General features: G+C 47.0%; 1 protein-coding gene across 1 annotated transcript in view; it reads left to right on the forward strand.

Moving 5' to 3' along the window:
• LOC147692239 (maestro heat-like repeat-containing protein family member 1) overlaps window positions 1-17,865 on the forward strand; it is a 62,535-nt gene extending 44,670 nt beyond the window's left edge. The window contains exons 15-16 of the mRNA XM_086939514.1: window positions 17,046-17,129; window positions 17,800-17,865. Coding sequence (XP_086795640.1) covers window positions 17,046-17,129; window positions 17,800-17,865 — 150 coding nt within the window. The remainder of the gene's footprint in view (window positions 1-17,045; window positions 17,130-17,799) is intronic.
• The last annotated feature ends 397 nt before the right edge of the window (window positions 17,866-18,262 follow it).

The following is an 18,262-nucleotide window of genomic DNA, read 5'->3' on the forward strand; positions in this document are numbered from 1 at the left end:
TACTTAGGCAATGTTATTAATAAAGAATTTTGGTCATCAAACAAACAGTATTTTCTGGCCACTAAATACAGCTACCCAAATTGACAAGAGCGTCCGTTAATCCCTCTGGTCTCAATATACAATCATATAAAAGCTGTTTATCAGCAACTGAGACATTCAGGGCTGCTGTCACTCCCCATCCTCCACAGCCTGTCAGGGGTGTAATACATTCTAGGAAAGTATTTAACCTGGTCTAATCTAAAGCAAGGCAATATTTCCAATTCTCCAGTTGCCATTGTTTGCCTCAATCCATTTGTTATCATCCTAGGGCCGCAGGTCTGATTCCTTTCTTTCCTGCAATTTGTTTAGCAGGTCTGGAATGTTTACCACCAGAGTTCTGTATAAGCAAGATCTGTCCTTCCTACCAATAGCTGACATCATGAGTCAGATTTCTTATGGGCTGTACTCTGTGAGAGCTGTGTACATTGTGCCTGACCGCCAATTGGTAATTATGATTATGCATCATTAATTAAAACTGTTACATACACATAGCATAAGTGATTAAATAGGATTGACTGTGTTAAATAGCAAGGTTAAAATGAAGGTTAAAAGGGCCTTATTTGACCAATTATGTCATTTAGTGATTCTTTGGGTTAAAATCAAAAGAAAGCTGCTCTGTGCTCCATTTGTCCTTTCCCGTGCCAATGTTGTTTTGCCTGAAAGGGAATCTTGCATAGATTTGCATATAAGTAAGTCTTGTGCGAAGTGCCGCAATGCAGACTAGGCTTATGAGATTCGTGGGACCAAGTGTCTCCTATGATGGTCTTTTTGCTAAGCAGTTCTTTGTTGTGTGTTGGCTGTATTGTGATGCTTATTGGGGTTGTGTAATGTGCCGGGCTAGAATGGTTCTAACTTCAGTCTCTTCTCTGCAATATTGAGAAATTTTGTAAATCGACAGGTCAATTGCATGTTGACAGATATGAAACAAATCAGCACTGCCTGTCTGCAGGAACGGATCCCGTATAGATTAAAAAGAGGTAGCAAGAGTAGATGTTATTCTTGTACTAGGCTTTTGCAGTTGCAAATTATATGCACAAGATCTTCCGTTCCGAGGCTACATAGTTGATATATGTTGTCTTTGGGTTTCCTCTTCCATGGTGGAAGGTGTGGTAAGATCGGCATTATACCCATCCGCTATTGTAAACATTTCTCTTTCAGATGCATATTGAATCCATAACTAAAAATGTTGGTAGTTTGGCTGCTAACTAGTTGTTTAGTACATACCAGGCATGTACTCTCTTCGCAAGTGCAGGCTTAGCTTCTTCCAATGACAGTGCTTTGATGGTCTTGTTAACCACTTTCTTGAAGCTGGTGTGGGACACTGATATCGCCCATAGGGTTTCCAGACCAAGGGAATCTCTAAGATACATTCCCACCGGTAAGTTCTTTCTTAGTGATAGTTAAACCCAAAGTTGCCAGTTCAGTGTATCTTGCTCTGTCCCTGTGATCTTGTGCCAGCATTTTATAAATGCACCCTTTCTGGCCAGTAACTTCTTCTGTAACCCAAACTCTATCCTTATTTGGGCTGGGGAGGTGTATTTTGGGAGGCTGAAAATTGTTCTAAATGACCTGGTGATTATTTTTCCACAGTAGTGGTGTCTTTTCCTCTCATTGCCTCGCTCCCGTATGTTAACGTTGGCAGGTGTTTGACTTGGATAACCTCTAATAGAGGTCTCAGAGAGGACCCGGAAAACACTTTTTGAAAAGTTTTCTTGGCAAAGGATATTGTATTACCTAACCTTTTTGTTTCAGTGTTTCCATATGAGGGTTGAAGGAGCCTTTGTTATCTAGTAGAACACCCAAGTATTTGTATTCCTTTGCTGATTCTAGTTGGTGTGTGTCTAGAAGCCTAACTGGTGCATGTCAGTGCTGTAAGATAAAGAAAGAACTGGGATATGTGTAAATCGTATTCAGCTTTGAGTGGATCATAGAACATCATATGGTGTGTCTGCCAGACATCTCTCAATTTTGGGATCCCCCAACTTATCTCAGTGCCCTGAACCCCTACTGTGTCCGATAACCATGTACTAATCCACAGTGGCTTATTCCTAGTGGGCACCCTCCACTATCCAACCTACTGCAGTGCCTCTTGCCAGCTAATCACAGGAATGGCTGAAATAGCAGGGAGAGAGGGCAGGGGGGACTCCCCATACAGCCAAAACCCTGGGTCCTGCCCGGTTAAGAGAGTCTGCTCGAATCTCGTAGCTGGGTCACCCCGATCCCCAAAGATCCAGTCTTTAACGGCAAGCAGGTGGACCGACTAGTAACACAGTCTGATGTCTACTGCCCCAAGTCTGCCATCATAAGGGGATTCACTGATTCACTGTGCAGATCCTCCCTACTTGTAGCTATTGATGTTGGCCAGTAGGGTTGTAAATTAATGGGTACAGATTTTGTGGGGCTAGTGTTGCAAAACTTATAACAGCTTTGGCAAGGCCACTAGTTTGAAGAGGGCTATTCGATCCATAATGATCAGGGGAGGGAGCTCCATCTTGCCATATATCCCTTAAATTTGCAAGTCAAAGGGGTGATTTTCCTGTCCCAGCGTTCCTGTGGGTCTCTTGATATGTGCATGCTTTAATGTTAGACAATTGGTTTCTGATTGGCAAAAGTATGCACCCTGTCCAAGCAGAAGCCATAATCTTGGTCAGGGTATGCTAGATCCACACTTAAAGATAACCTGTGCTCACCCTCTGGTGAGGCTTATCTAAAGAGGCAGTGTGTAAAGTATTTGTGCAACACACACAACACAATGTATACACCATAAAAAGACTCCAAACAGGTTGAGAAAAAGCAGTTTATCATATTATAAACAAAATAAGAAAAAAATGACAAAAATCCAATGTACAGACTTTGAGATATTGAATTTTAAAGGCATATACGCAGTAAAGTGCATAGAAGCTAGTAGTGCTAAAAAGGTTACTTTAAGTCATGCTGGACCAGGTCAAAGTCAAATATCAGGCTGACCACATGGAAGTGCAGCCCAGCTAAGAATCCATGCAGGACCTTGTGAACAAAGCACCTTTCCTGATCGCAAACAGTGAGATGTGTCGATCTGCGCCATCTAGTGAAGGTGATGTGTCAGCTCCGAAGACGGGTACTGGAGTCAAGAGGTGTCGAACAATTTGTCGCGTTGGATTCTACCACACAGTCGAGGGGATCCATCAATCTCACCAAGCAGCAGTGCTTGTGTACTCTGTCTGATGCATCGATCTCTGAAGTCAAAGTGCTGGTTCAAATGTGATGTGCTCATTTTACATGCGCAACTGTATCGATGCACCCGTTCTGATATACACAGACAGAAGATGCGTCAAATTCCGTGCAGCAAGTATCTGGGCCACATCCAGTGAGTTCAGGCGTAGGAGTAGGGGTAGAAACTTTGATATCCCTGAGTCTCAAGCAAGAGGAGGCAAGCCAACAAGCCCTTGGAGATCACTTGGAGGGAAGGTAGAGTCCAGCTCTCCTTCAGCAGAGTCAAAGAGCAGCAGATAGCAGGGAAACACAAGAGAAAAGCAAACCTTCCAAGCCTACAGTTCAAAGATTAGTTATTTAAGCAGCACAACAGGCCTTGTAACAAATCAATCAATCAATCAACAAAATTTGTATAGCGCGCTACTAACCCATAGGGTCTCAAGAAGCTGAGGGGGGGGGGGTCGCTACTGCTCGAACAGCCAGGTCTTGAGTTGTTTCCTGAAGGAGAGATGGACCAGGGTCGTAGGTGAGTGGGGAGGGAGTTCCATGTCTTGGCTACCAGGTAGGAGAAGGATCTTCCTCCGATGGTGAATTTGCGTTTTCGTGGGACGGAGGCGAGGACGAGGCTGGCGGATTGGAGCTGGCGGGTGGGTGTGTAGAATGTGAGGCGGCTGTTGAGGTACTTCGGGCCTGTGTCGTGGAGAGCCTTGTGTGCGTGGGTGAGGAGTCTGAACATGATCCTCTTGCTGACGGGGAGCAAAGATTCAAATTCAAGATCCAGAAGTGCCTAATTTTTGTTAGGGGGGATGGTCAGAAACCCAGTACTTATACCCAAAGTGCCTTTGTTGTGGCATGGGGTGACTTCAAGACAGCTCTCTTAAATGCACATGTTTCCCTTACAGGCCAGACCTGTCTGCCAGGCTATCTGTGGGGGTTAATCGGTCCTTTGTGTGGGGACAGGATACTACCTATTCAAGTGAAGTGTTAACCTCTCCATTCCATCCAGCCCAGGCAAGACCATCATAATGCAGATGTATGTAGATTGGTACTCAAACCCACCTATCCTTCCTGTGTTGTGGCTGTCTAGAGGGAATGCACAAAGCATAGCTGTCCGCCACCCCAGACATGCATTGGAGACGGGCTGTCAGGCACATAAAGCAGTAAGTGCAGAGAAATTTCCACTTTCTAAAATAGTAATGTTAAATCCAACGTCACCAGTAAGTAGGGTTTATCACTACCATTCCAAACATATGAAACAGGAAACAGCTACTCCTCTCTGATCAGAAATTATAGCTTAAAAAGTGTATTAAGGAATTCCTGAAGCTAATATATGAGAGGAGTAGGCCTCACAGTAGTGAAAAATGAAATATGCTGTTTGTTACTAGTAGGACATGCAAACTATAAAGTAAATGTTCTACCTTTTGCTTACATACCTCCCGGCCCTAAGCCTACCTTAGGGGCAACTTATATGCAATAAAATGGAAGTTTAAGGCTTGGAAAGTAGTTTTAAATGCCAAGTCGAAGTGGCAGTAAATTGCCCACAAAGGCACTGCAGTGGCAGGCCGAGATGGGTTAGACAGGCTTCTTCTGTTGGTGGGACAATCATGGCTGCAGCACACTAGCAGTAGTAAATTTACAGAGGCTGGGTATATGGTATACCACCTTACAAGGGACTTACAAGTAAATTAAATAGGTCAATTAAGTATACACCAATTGCACACATGTTTAGGGAAGAAGCACATGCCCTTTAGCACTGATTAGCAGTGGTAAAGTGCTCAAAGTCCCCACGGCCAACAAAAGATTCAGCAAAATGTGCAGCCATAAAGATTGAGCTAAGACCACAATAAGACTGACAAGTCTAACACCAAGTATTTAAATACTCCAGCTCGCCGGGGAGTCTGGAAGTAAATCTGGAGGAGAACCCACCAAAAGGTTTATGGCTGATTCCCCCCAGTTCACCCTCAGGCCTGACACTTCTTTGCAGATTTTTAGAATATCAATTAGCTTTAGGATGGATTGGTTTAGGCACTGGATATATAGGAGGACATTGTCTGCATACAAAGATGTGCAGCCCTCTAATTTTCCACCATACCTCAAGCTCTACACCTGCACGTCCCGCCAATCTATTTGGCATGTGGTTCAGTTGCGAGAGTGAGCAGGAGAGGAGACAGCAGGCCTCTGCCTGTCTGGAACTGCTGTGAGTAAATCCTGTTCACTCTGACCCTAGCCATAGCATCATGTATAACAGCCTCACATACTAAAGGAATCTAGGACCAAAATTAATATTTTTCATGATATTGTTGAGGAAAGAACATTCAAATGGGCCAAAGACCTTCTCAAAGTCAAGTTGCATCATGGCTGTGTGGTCAGATACAGAATGTATGTGGTCCAAGTACATATTTAGCCTCCTAAGACAAGGTCTTGTGCTTCTGACTGGCATGAAGCCATTTTGATCGCAATGCACTAGGGGTCTCACCTGTTTTAGTAGCCTGGTTGCTGAGGCCTTTGCAACTATTTTGCCTTAAATATTTATTAGGGAGATCAGTCTGTAAGACGTGCAGTCTGTAGGTGGCTATATGGTTTGGGGAGGGCTAACACTGAGGCACTCCAGATATCATAGGGAAGTTGCAAAGCTGTCTCTGCAGCTTCAACCTTCGTGAGGAAGTGAGAGAGTAGTGTTGATGCAAATCTTTCCAAGAATTGCATATGGAATCCATTTGAACAAGGCACCTTCTCAGATTGCATCTCCTACAAGGCTGCAAATAACTCCTCCTTCGACAGGTGAGCATCCAAATTCACCCTCCCACAGCTGGAGAGCCTCGGCAAGACCAGGTTTACAGGCAAGAGGTTTTGTTGCTCCAACCCGCCCGGCGGCTTCGATTGGTAAATTGCCTCATAGTAATGTGTGATTTGTAATGGGTCACCTCACTGTAGGGCCCCATATCTATGGGACAAACCTGTCTTCCAGAGTTGGCTGCAAGCCTGTTTAGCAATTTTCCTGTCTTGCCTCAAATTCGTACTCTCTGGTTTTAAAAATCAGACACTGGTGCCCTGGCATGAGTCATCAGTTTCTGTTTAAGGGCCTCCTTAGTAGCCTCTAGACTACAAAATGTGTCACAATCTCTCATTTGGTTAGGCGATATTCTAATTCCCCAATCTGCCTTTCCAGTGCTGTACTTTTCTCTTTCCTTCTACAGTGTATGCTATTATTAACCCACAAAGAACTGCTTTCATTGCCTCTCACAATGTGATCAGGGAGACTTCTGTTGTGGAGCTTGCTCCTAAGTAGAGTTCTACCTTTTTCTTCATGTGTTCTTAAAACCTAACATCCTTCAGCCACCAAACCTAAAGGCTCCAGTGCATGTTAGACCTACACCTCCCCAGCCCCATAGTTAATTCAATTGGTGATTGGCCCAACAGTACCCCTGCATGAGTTGTAGCTCCTGACGACTATCAGAGTCCAGCAGCTGGGAGGAAGAAGTAGTCTAGTCTTGAGTGTGACCTATGGGAGTGGGAATAATATGTGAACTCACATGCCGACTTGTTCTTTGCTCTCCACGGAGTATAAAGCCGCAGGGACTCTGCCCATGGCGCAATGGTTTAGCCCCTCTTTTCACATCAAGTTGTAGGTACATGACATCATTGAAATCCCCCTACGATAAGCTCCTCATCCAGGCCCAAGGTGATAACTGTCATCAGATTTTTCATCGTAGTCACCTGCAGGGTCGGTGGAATATACACAGACACTACTGCCAATGGAATGCCAAACAGGAAGCCCGTAACTACCACATATCTATCTATGGCATATCAGATAGTGTCCACGACCATCAGGGGAAAAGTAACTCCTCTGGAACCCCTAGTGAACCCTGTATGATTAAAGACATAGTGTCCAAAAAGGCACCCCTATTCCCAAGAAAATGTGTCTCTTGCAATAATGGAACCACTAGGACCAGATTGTGGGCCTGTCAAAGGATTGTTGTGCATTTTATTTTATCCAGCAACCCACTGAAATTCCAAGACAATTGCTTGTAATGGATGGTGTTGTTGTCAGAGGTCATGGCAGGTCATTGCGCCCATTTGACTGGGGTCCGCAGTCTGTCTTGCATGAGCCGTAGTGTTGTGACCAAAATCACCCCTAAAGTACCCAACTGTCCCCCCAACAACCCTCTACTCAACACCTCTAAAGTGGAAGCATTTTTCGCCTCTAAAACAAGCAACCCCAATAGAAACAACATACAATACAATGTAATCAAAATAAAGTAACCACAATAATCTTTTGTAGTGGGGAGTGCTTTGCCTCGAGCCAGCCCCTCTCCCGAGAGGCAATGTGTCTCTTCTCCCTCCATGAATGAGAAAACACTTGTAGCTCTACATGGAGGAAAGAAAGGAAGGGGACTAAACCCCTCCTCTATACCGCTTAATAATATCTCATCATCCACTAGTAGGGTCCCCTTCCTGGTACTCACCAGAGCTCTATGAGGAGGATGCCCTATGTTTATCCTCCTGTTATAACCAGATTTGGCCTCCCATCAGTCTGCTGCATTTCAGCCTTCAGTCTCCCGATATGTCATTGGCTCCTTTGTTGATATAGGCAGTTGTTTCATCTCTGCCGCTCAGATCTAGGTCTCTTCCGGGCTTTAAAATAAAAATGGTTCCCTACTGATACATAACTTTTAGTTTGGCAGGGTACATCAGCACATTCAATGTACATAGCCCTGACTTTCCACTTAACCTCTAACATTTACGAAGGAGCTGCACTTAACTGTGTAATTGGGGAAGAGCATAAACTTGGAGTCAGTGCAAAGGACGTCTGGATGTTGGCGTGCCTGCTGCGGGATAGAGTCTCTGCCTACAAAGTTCAGTACCCTAATGATAATGGCTCTAGGCTGTGTCACCAGCGGAGGGCATGGGGCCAGCGCTCTGTATGCCCTTTCCAGAACAAAGTAGGGGGATAGCTCACAATCCGGAACCCTGGTTCTGAACTAGTCTGTGAGGAATTTCTCTGGGTGCTGATCCCCACGCCATCTGGCAGGTCTACCAGCTGAGAGGGGCAGAACGTCCTCCCTACACATATTGCAAGGGACATCTGCCCACGCTGGTCTCTGTGAGGGCATGTCTTACTGGCCCAATGCTGGGACCCTCCTCTCTCCAGATGTCTTCCTGAGACACCACGGTGATCAGGGGTGGTGTAAGGCTGGGCTTGTGCGACCGTCACTGCCCTCCCATTGGCTGAGCAGTCTCCCAGGACTTCTGGGCTCCCAGAGGGGGATTACCTCCTGAGGTTGAAGCCATGTACCCAGTCTCCTACCTTTGGGGCAAGACATCTTGTGTGGGTCCCGGCCCACCTGGGCTGTAATCTTACTCCTGGAAGCTCATGCTGCCTATCCAATCTTCTCTAATCTGGCCCACCAATTCGGCTCGGCAGTCACAATCCGATGTGGCTCCCTAAACGTGAAAAGCGGTCCCTACCACTTCCCTCCCATGTGGCTGTTTCCTCTGTGCCCCAAGAGTCAATATAGAGGTAAAGATGGATCGCCGCTGTGGGATTGCAGCTCCAGGATGGGTACGTTGGCAGCAGGCATTGTTTGCCTAATGCTTTTCTCTCATCCCTGGCTCCCTGCATGGGCTTGGGTAGGACAAAGGGTACAAGAGTAGGGGCTGCAACATGGATGTTTGCATCGGAGAAAAGGTTTCCCCATAGTCGGCTCGCCCAGTCTGCAGTTTCAGCCCTGCCCACGTGTGGCGCCCAGTCCCACTCTTCCACTCTACGGTCCCTGTTTTGCTGTTTCCAGCCACCGCTTGGAAGTGTAAGCGGCTTTGTGCCACACCCCGGCCACTTGGCTGTCTTCTCTCCCTTGCGCGACCCAGGTGTTGATGCACAGGGGGTTCACCATTGTGAGTTCACAGCTTAAGGTGATGTTTGTCACCGGCAGGCACGCCTCCAGGCAGGTCGTACGAACACCCAGGCTGTCGATTGCCAAAATTATCTCTCATCCAGGGCTCCATGGATGGGCTCCTGTGGGCCAAAGGGGGTCAGTATATGGGCCACCACACCGGTGCTTACGGCTGAAAAAAGGTAGCCTAAGGGTCGGATTCAACAGGATTCTCGGAACTGGCACGGAGCTTGCGTAAAATGTAGCTTCCATCTAACACTACTTGGCAACTCCTCCCAGTAATTTCTTTCTTGATACTCTTTACAATGTAGTGGAGGTGAGTGATTTGTCAATAGTAGGTGAGAACTTTGGGAGCCAGGATGGTATTCATCAGATAAGGTAGATACTGTATTGTTTAGAAAGAGACATACACAATTTCTTGGGTCAAGAGCAGAGTGACCACTTCTGGTAGCAGCACACTTGTACACTGCCAGCTTACCATTATTCACTGTTTCTGCATCTTTGATCCATTACTCGCAAAAGTAATAGTTCTAGGTCGATAAGGGCCATACCACACTCCTGGTCCTGCTAGACCTGACGGCGGCTTTAATACCCTGTCTCCATCCATTCTGGTCGCCCATCTTAGGGAGATAGGGGTTGGAGGTCCTACACTGAGCCTTCTGGCTTCCTTTCTTAATGAAAGGGAACAGAGAGTGAAGTTGGGCCAGTTTCTATCTGCCCCTAAGCCTGTGCACTGTGGGGTCCCCCAGGGCTCTTCACTGAGCCCTACCCTGTTTAACATATATGTGGCCCCACTTGCCAGGGTATTCTGATAGATAGATCTGCCAGTGGATTCCTCACCTTGTGAATATCCCCTTGCGTCAGCAACATTCGGAAATTCTTTTTGTAGCTTCGCGCCGACGTGGACGACGTCACAGAGGCACGGCATCGCGCGCGACTCCGCTGACGTCACAGACACCATAATAGGCCCACGCCGGCGTGATGACATCAGTTCCCTTTTTTCTGCATCGTCGACGCTAACGGTTTCGGGTAATCTCGGTAGCTGTTGGTAACTTTGTTACTGTTTTCTCAGTTTTCCTGCTTCTTTGTATCTCTAACGATGTCGACTAAGAAGACAGGATTCAAGCCTTGTGGGGAGTGCGGCAAAATTATGTCAATCACGGACCCGCACGAGGATTGTATCTGGTGCCTGAGCATGGACTATGATGTCAACGGCTGTTCTTCGTGTCGAAAGATGAACCCGAAGGCGTTTTGTGAGAGGGAGACCAAGCTTCTGATGGCAAAGTTGAGAAGTAGAAAAGAAAAGAAGACTTTGAGATCTCGTTCGAGAAAGGCGAGGTCGAAGTCGAGGTCGAGGTGGAGATCAAGATCCCGTACGGCGTCGCCTTCGAAGTCTTCATTCCGATCATGCTTCGAAGTCGAAGACGAAACATAAGAAGCGAAGGCATTAATCTCAACGTCACTCCGGTAAGGATTCGGACTCGAGACCGAAGTCGCCTAAGAGGAAGCATGAAAAGGATGGGGTGTCTTCATCTCCAGAGGTCTTAGATCCACAAGGTAAGGCTTCGCCTTTGGAGTCGCGGGCTCAATCACCGACTCCGGTTCCGAATCCATCTCTGACGCCGTCTCCGGCTTGAGAGGATGAAGAGGTCCCTTTGAATGAAGGTTCAGTACCTGTGGAGGAAGAGGCGAATCCGGAACCTCTAAAGGGTCAGTCTGAGGGATCTTACCCTCCTTTCCCAGCTCCAGGCCAAGACCCTACAGCATTTTTAAATGCTATGTATGGTGTCAATTCCAGAGCATGGTACCCTTCTGGTGCACCTTCGGGTCCTATGGGTCCTCTGGCTTTTAATTTAGGAGTTCCCCACTCCTATGCTCCAGCAACCTTTATGCCTTATATGCCGGCTCCGACGCTGCCTTGGCATTACTCGGTGCCGCCGAGGTCGTCCACGCCGATGCAGAAGTCGCCGGCTCCGAGTCGACCTCAAGAACAGCGCCCTGGGCCTTCGGATTCGATCTCGACGTCGATACCGGCTCCGTCGGAGTCTTTCACAGATCCAACAGCTCTGGAGTTCAAAGAGAGGTCCAGAAGGGATGCTCAGCGCCTCATAGAGGAGCAAAGATATAGAGAGGCGGAGGGTGAGATGGAAGAAGGTGAGCTTCAGGAGGATTGTTTTGAGCATCTAGGAGAAGCTAGTGGTTTGGAAGTTTCTCCTGAATGGGAGCTGCCATCTGTGTCTGATGCTCCTTCAAAGGATGCTAAGCCATACCACATGTTCATGAAGAAGGCTGCTGAACATTTAAATTTAACTCTGCCTACAGTGGAGTATAAGTCTAATTTCTTGACTGAGGTTCTTCATTTCCCAAGTTCTGTAATTGAACCGTTGCTTCCCTTTATGAGGCATTAACTGAGCCTATTTTGGAGGTTTGGAGCAAGCCTTTTACAGCTCCTGCAGTGTCTAAAAGTGTTGCAAGGAGGTATAGAGTTGCACCTGGGGACCCTGAATTTTTAACCTCGCATCCTTCGCCTGAAAGTCTGGTTATTCAGGCAGCCTGTTCAAAAAAGACTGTGGGTACATTCCCTCAAGTGCCTGGGGATAAGGAAGCTAAAAAACAGGATCAGACTGCGAAGAAGTCCTTTTCTTCAGCAAGTATGGCTTTAAAATCTACTAACACCACTTACCTTATGGGGAGATACATTCACGCCCTGATGGATTTGTTGCGTCTGTTGGCTCCTAAAATTCCAGATGACAACAGGAAGGATTTTGAGGAGCTGTTGTCTGGTGCACAGGCGGCTGCACGCCAAGTGATCAGAGTGGGCTAGATACTGCGGATTCAGTTGCTTGCATCATGGGAACTGCTGTTGCCTCTAGAAGGGCTGCCTGGCTGAAGTCATCGGACTTTTCGGCGGACGTTCAGGCTGCATTATTGGATTTGCCCTTTGACGGTGTTGGGCTTTTTGGTAAAAAAGCTGATGCAGCTTTAGAAAGATTTAAGGACAGTAGGGCTACTGCCAAATCTTTGGGGCTGCAGACCAGAGGTTCATCTACCAAAAGGTATAGAGGTTTTGGACGTTCTTTTCGTCCCTACCGGCAAGTCCAACAGCAGCAGCAGCAAAATCCCCTGTATAGGTCTTACAGGGGTAAGCAAAGAGCTCGTCCTCGAGGACGTCAAGCCTCCTCCTCCTCCTCCTCTTCCAACCCCCCAGCCACAGAAAAGCAGCCCTAGATCCCCCATTCCGGATCATGTGGGTCCTGTAGGGGGTCGGCTTACCTATTTTCTACGGGATTGGGAATCGGTTACATCATATCTTTGGGTTCTCAATCTCATAGAAAATGGGTATGCTCTTCCCTTCCGGGAATTCCCTTCAAATTACCCTCCTTGCCAAGGTTTTTGCACGGAGGAACACCTGTTACTCCTGCAGGAGGAAGTGCAGACACTGTTAAGAAAGGGTGCAATAGAGTTGGTTCCAGAGCAGGAAAGAGGTCATGGATGCTACTCCCGGTATTTCCTAATACCCAAGAAGGATGGCAGGCTTCGTCCAATCCTGGATCTCAGGATCTTGAACCTTTACCTAAAACAGAAGAAGTTCAAGATGCTCACCCTTGCACAGGTTCTTCAGGTGCTGCAAGAAGAAGACTGGATGGTGTCGATCGATTTGCAGGATGCATATTTTCACATTCTTATCCTGCAGTCGCACAGGAAGTATCTCCGTTTTACGGTGGGATCACAGCATTACCAGTTTGTGGTCCTTCCGTTTGGTCTTACTATTGCGCCTCGAGTCTTCACCAAGGTGATGGCTGTGGTGGCAGCACATCTCAGAAGATCGGGAATACCGGTATTCCTGTATCTGGACGATTGGCTGATCAAAGCGGAATCTCCAGAGAAAGTACTCCATCATCTGCAAGACACAACTCAGTTGTTGTACAGGTTGGGTTTTTCAATAAATGTACCCAAATCTCACCTGGTGCCCTCCCAGCGCAGCCTGTTCATAGGTGCGGTACTGGATACAACTGTATGTCGGGCATTCCCTCCACCTCAAAGGATTTGCGACATACAGGAAATGATTCCTTTATTCTTCAATGGAGCGGTTGTTCCAGTCCTGAAGGTCCTTCGCCTGCTCGGTCTGATGGCTTCCTGCATACTGTTGGTCAACCATGCACGCTGGCACATGAGGGCACTCCAGTGGTGCCTCAGCAGGCAGTGGTATCAGCACAACGGAGATCTCAGGGAGTCTCTGAGGATCTCCAGAGAAGCTGCAGCGGATCTGACTTGGTGGGGAGTGGAGGGCAACCTGTCTCAAGGAAAGCCCTTTCAACTGCCTACATTGGTGGCCACAGTGATATCGGATGCATCCACTTTAGGGTGGGGTGCTCATCTGGGGGATCTGGAGGTCAAGGGTCTTTGTTCTCCAGAGGAAAGGTTGCTTCACATCAACCTTCTAGAATTGAGGGCGATACGTCTGGCGCTCAAGGCCTTCCTTCCTTCCCTTCGCGGTTGGTCGCTTCAAGTCCTGACGGACAACACCACTGCGATGTGGTATGTCAACAAGCAGGGAGGAGTAGGGTCGCAGTGTCTCTGCAAAGAGGCTCTGCGTCTCTGGTGCGGGGTTCAGGACCATTAGATTTGTCTAATGGCAAATCATCTGGCCGGGGTTCTGAACGTTCATGCAGACAGTCTCAGTCGGCAGTTCTCAGCCGACCATGAGTGGAGGCTCCATCCATAGGTAGCTCGTTACGTCTTTTGGACGTGGGGGACTCCTCAGGTGGACCTGTTCGCCAATCGCGAGAATGCTCACTGCCCATCATTCTGCAGCTTCCAGTATCCGATGCAGGGAGCGTTGGGGGACGCGTTTCAGTTGAGTTGGGACTCGCGACTCCTTTATGCGTTTCCCCCCATACCCTTGATTCCTCGGGTTCTGAGGAAGATTCGCCAAGACCGGGCCCAAGTCATATTGATTGCCATGGATTGGCCAAGAAGGGTGTGGTACAAAGATCTTCTCCACCTCTCCTCATGCTCGCCGCTCCGTCTCCCTTTCAGGGCAAATCTCCTCTCTCAGATGGAGGGGCAGGTTCAACACCCCCACCTCCAGACCTTACACCTTCATGCCTGGAGATTGAACGGGGCAACCTGAATTCCTTTTCTCTTTCACATGATGTGGTGGATGTCATCTTATCTGCCAGGCGTGATTCCACCAAATCTATCTATTCGTACAGATGGTCTAAATTTGTCACTTGGTGTGGAGAGAAATCTGTTGACCCATTGCAGGCTTGTTTATCAGATATATTATAGTTTGCTCTTTCTTTAGCGCAGCAAAGGTTTGCTGTTGCCACAGTCAAGGGTTATCTTTCGGCTTTGTCGGCATTTCTCTGTTTACCAGATCAGCCGTCATTGTTCAAATCTCCTGTGGTTTTAAGATTTTTGAAGGGCCTTACAGATAAATTTCCTCATACTCCTTTTATTGTGCCTCAATGGGACTTAAATTTGGTGCTTACTTTCTTGATGGGTTCTCCTTTCGAGCCCTTGCACAAGTGTCCCTTGAGACTTTTGTCTTTTAAAACGATCTTCCTTGTCGCAATTACATCAGCAAGGAGGGTAAGTGAGCTTCAAGCTCTTAGTTCTAAGCCCCAGTTCTTGACCATTCATGCTGAACGAATGGTTCTCAGGACCAGGGCTGCTTTTCTGCCTAAGGTGGTAATTCCTTTCCATCTAGGACAGTCCATTACCCTTCCTACCTTCTATCCCCCCCTCACCCTTCCAAGGAGGAGATGGGACCTCACCGCTTGGACCCTAAGAGGGCGGTGAGCTTCCACCTGGACATAAAAAGAGAGTTCAGGGTGGATGACCAGCTTTTTGTTGTATTTGCTGGCTGCAAGAAAGGAAGAGCTGTGCACAAGCGCACACTTTCAAGATGGTTCATACTATGCATCAAGATCTGCTACTCCCTGGCGGGTAAGGAACCTCTAGAGGGTATAAGGGCTCATTCTACTAGAGCAAAGTTTTCAACATCTGCTTTGTCTAGGGGTGTACCTGTAGAGGATATTTGTAGAGCGGCAACTTGCGGCCTCCCTCCACACTTTCGCGAAGCATTACTGCTTGGATTCCGAGGTGAGGAGGGATGGCCACTTTGCGCGCTCTGTCCTCCAGGATTTTCTGGTATAGGAGAATGTACACCCTCCTACGGGAGTGGGGACTGCTGTGGGACTCTATTCACAAGGTGAGGAATCCACTGGCAGATGTATCTATCAGAAGAACAAGTTACTTACCTTCGGTAACGCTTTTTCTGGTAGATACAGTATCTGCCTGTGGATTCCTCACATGCCCATCCGGCTCCCTGTTGTCCACTTGCTATACCTTAGATAATGACAATGTTGAATGTATATATGTTATTCTACTTGAATTACTGCATCGTCTTTACACTGTGTGTGTTATCTTGTCTATTGTATACTGTGTATATATCTACTGTTGTCGGTCTGTCCGTGTGCCTCGAAGGCAAGGAAAAAAGGGCGGAACTGATGTCATCACGCCGGCGTGGGCCTTTTATGGTGTCGGTGACGTCAACGGAGTCACGTGCGATGCAGTGCCTCTGTGACGTCGTCCAAGTCGGCGCGAAGCTACAAAAAGAATTTCCGAATGTTGCTGACGCAAGGGGATATTCACAAGGCGAGGAATCCACTGGCAAATACTGTATCTACCAGGAAAAGCATTACCGAAGGTAAGTAACTTGTTCGTTAGATCTTTTGGGCTGGAGGTGCTGTCTTATGCTGACGACACCCAAATGATGGTCTCTCAAACGCAGCCCGTAAAGGATTCTGCCCGGAACTTCAGGAACTGCATGGAGGATGTGTCTCGATGGATGATACAGAACCTCCTAAAACTAAACGGGGAGAAAACGGAGGTGCTGATCTTTGGAGGCTGCCAGGAAATTTGGTCAAATGACTGGTGGCCGCCCTCACTTGGGGACTGTTCACCTCCCCGTCAGTTTTCTAAGAACCTAGGGGTGCTAATGGACACTTCGCTTTCCTTTGACCGTCAGGTCAGCAGGACTGTTTCGACCTGCTGTGGTATCATCAGGGTTCTCAGAAGGATGGCCCATTATCTTTCCCCCGATGCCCGGAAACAGGCCACCGTGGCATTAGTCTCCTCAAGGCTGGACTATTGCAATGCCCTTTATGTGGGCATAAACAAGAGCCTTATCCATCGTTTGCAAATGGTCCAGAATGCGGCGGCGAAGATGGTTCTTAACCTCCCCAGACTTGCCTCAGCCTCGTCAGCTAGGAGAAGCCTACATTGGCTTCCTATTCAGTCCAGGATCTCGTTTAAGATTCTCTGTCTTGCCCATGGGGCCTTTCACGGTACAGGCCCTGAGGGGATCAGGTCTCTGGTTCACCCCTACTCACCCAGTTGATCCCTTCGCTCCTCCAGCAAAAATCTTCTTGAAGTGACAAGGTTCGTAAGAGTGAAATGGGGAGGCAGAGCATTTTCCTAGGTTGCACCCACGTTATGGAACTCTCTCCTCCTCGAACTCCTAGGGCAACCGTCGCTTGCTCTCTTCCGCAAGGCTTTAAAAACCTGGCTCTTTTCTGAAGTCTATCGGTAATAGTCTACTTTGGTTGATTACATCTCATTTTAACCTGCCTTGGCGCCTTGATGCCCTTGGGCTAAGTTGCGCGATAAAAGACTCCCCTCATTCATTCATTCATTCTGCTTTTAAAGGGGATGAACACAAGGTGCTAAGGCAGTGAAATGCCCAAATAGGAAGTGAATATAATAAGCTATTTCATGTACAAATGTTTTTCTTAGTTTTTTAGTTTCTTGAGGTGTGCAGCCTTTTGTGACTTCCATCTCTGTAAGACTCATGAGAGTCTAGATGTGTTGACAACGGTCTTGGTAATGCTGATATTTTAATTATATTTTCAGGATCCATCTATTCTGCTTGAAGAAGTAACACCCCCGGAACAAAGGGATGCCTTCGACATGCCCACCATTGCAGCTGAGAAATATGTGAGTCTTCTTTAAAGTTCTATACCATCAAGTTCATGTGCCCTCTCTCTCAAACTCTGTCGCTTCCATTCCATCTACACAAAACAAAGTAAATCCAAAAGATACCAGAGGAATAACTGTCCATGGGAACTGTACTCCATTTTCAGAAACAAAAGGAATTCATTACAATATTACCAAGGATTGAATGGTGTAGTAACTCACTCCGTCTCTCATCCAGTGGCACCCTTAGAGAGCTAGAACCGATTTCGTAACTTCAACGCAGGTTTTAGGGCACAGTGTAAATGGACAGAGGTGGAAGCTATCTCTTGCTGGAAACAGGAATTAATTAAAAACAATCACCCTTCTGACTACAAGACTAACCTCTTCTGTGAGAGAAGAGAACAAAGCACACAGGGGTTGATCGTATTTGTGGGCGAGCAAGGAACTATGGGATCAAAAATTCCCTTTTACCGTAGGAGCAAATTTTGCTTTTTCTATCCTCACTTCTAAACCAGGCAAATGATTCAGCTGCATTGGCAATGAGCAACAGAGAAAACAATCTCCTATTCCCTGGGATCAACCAGTTACTGGCAATGCCCACAGTTTACCATTTTTTAGAAAAATAAGTAATCTGTTATGCATGTTGTCACATCTAAATAGCCTTCTCATTTCCATTCTCTCTATCTACCAGCTCGAGGACATGATCAAAGTTATGAAAAACACTCTCAAGTTTTGCGACTGCATACTTTCTAAGTAGGGTGAGGTAAGATTTTGATGCTTTTGTTTTCTGTCAATGTCAGTGAGAGTTTGAGTACTATCAGATTGAAAGGATCACACAACAAACCATCACTAATCAATGGGGTCACTGGAATGTAATGTAAATGCAAGGTGAATTTGTACAGTGCTGCTTGTCACCCATGAGGGTAGCCAGGCACTTCTTCAATGCAATTTTGGGTTTGCTGTACTTACCAAATAATCCACCCCATGCTACATAGATTGCAGATTTCCACTAATAAATGTATTGATAGTTTAGAATAATGAAAAATAACACATGGTGCTGCGCCACGGCAAACATTAACTACTCACCAGATTACCTCACCCACGTTCTATACTGGTATAAGAGAGGCAAAGCTTTTTGGGAGAGCAGCATTAAT

The sequence above is a fragment of the Lissotriton vulgaris genome, chromosome 9 (genome assembly GCF_964263255.1).
Source record: "Lissotriton vulgaris chromosome 9, aLisVul1.2, whole genome shotgun sequence".
Classification (NCBI taxonomy): Eukaryota; Metazoa; Chordata; class Amphibia; order Caudata; family Salamandridae; genus Lissotriton; species Lissotriton vulgaris.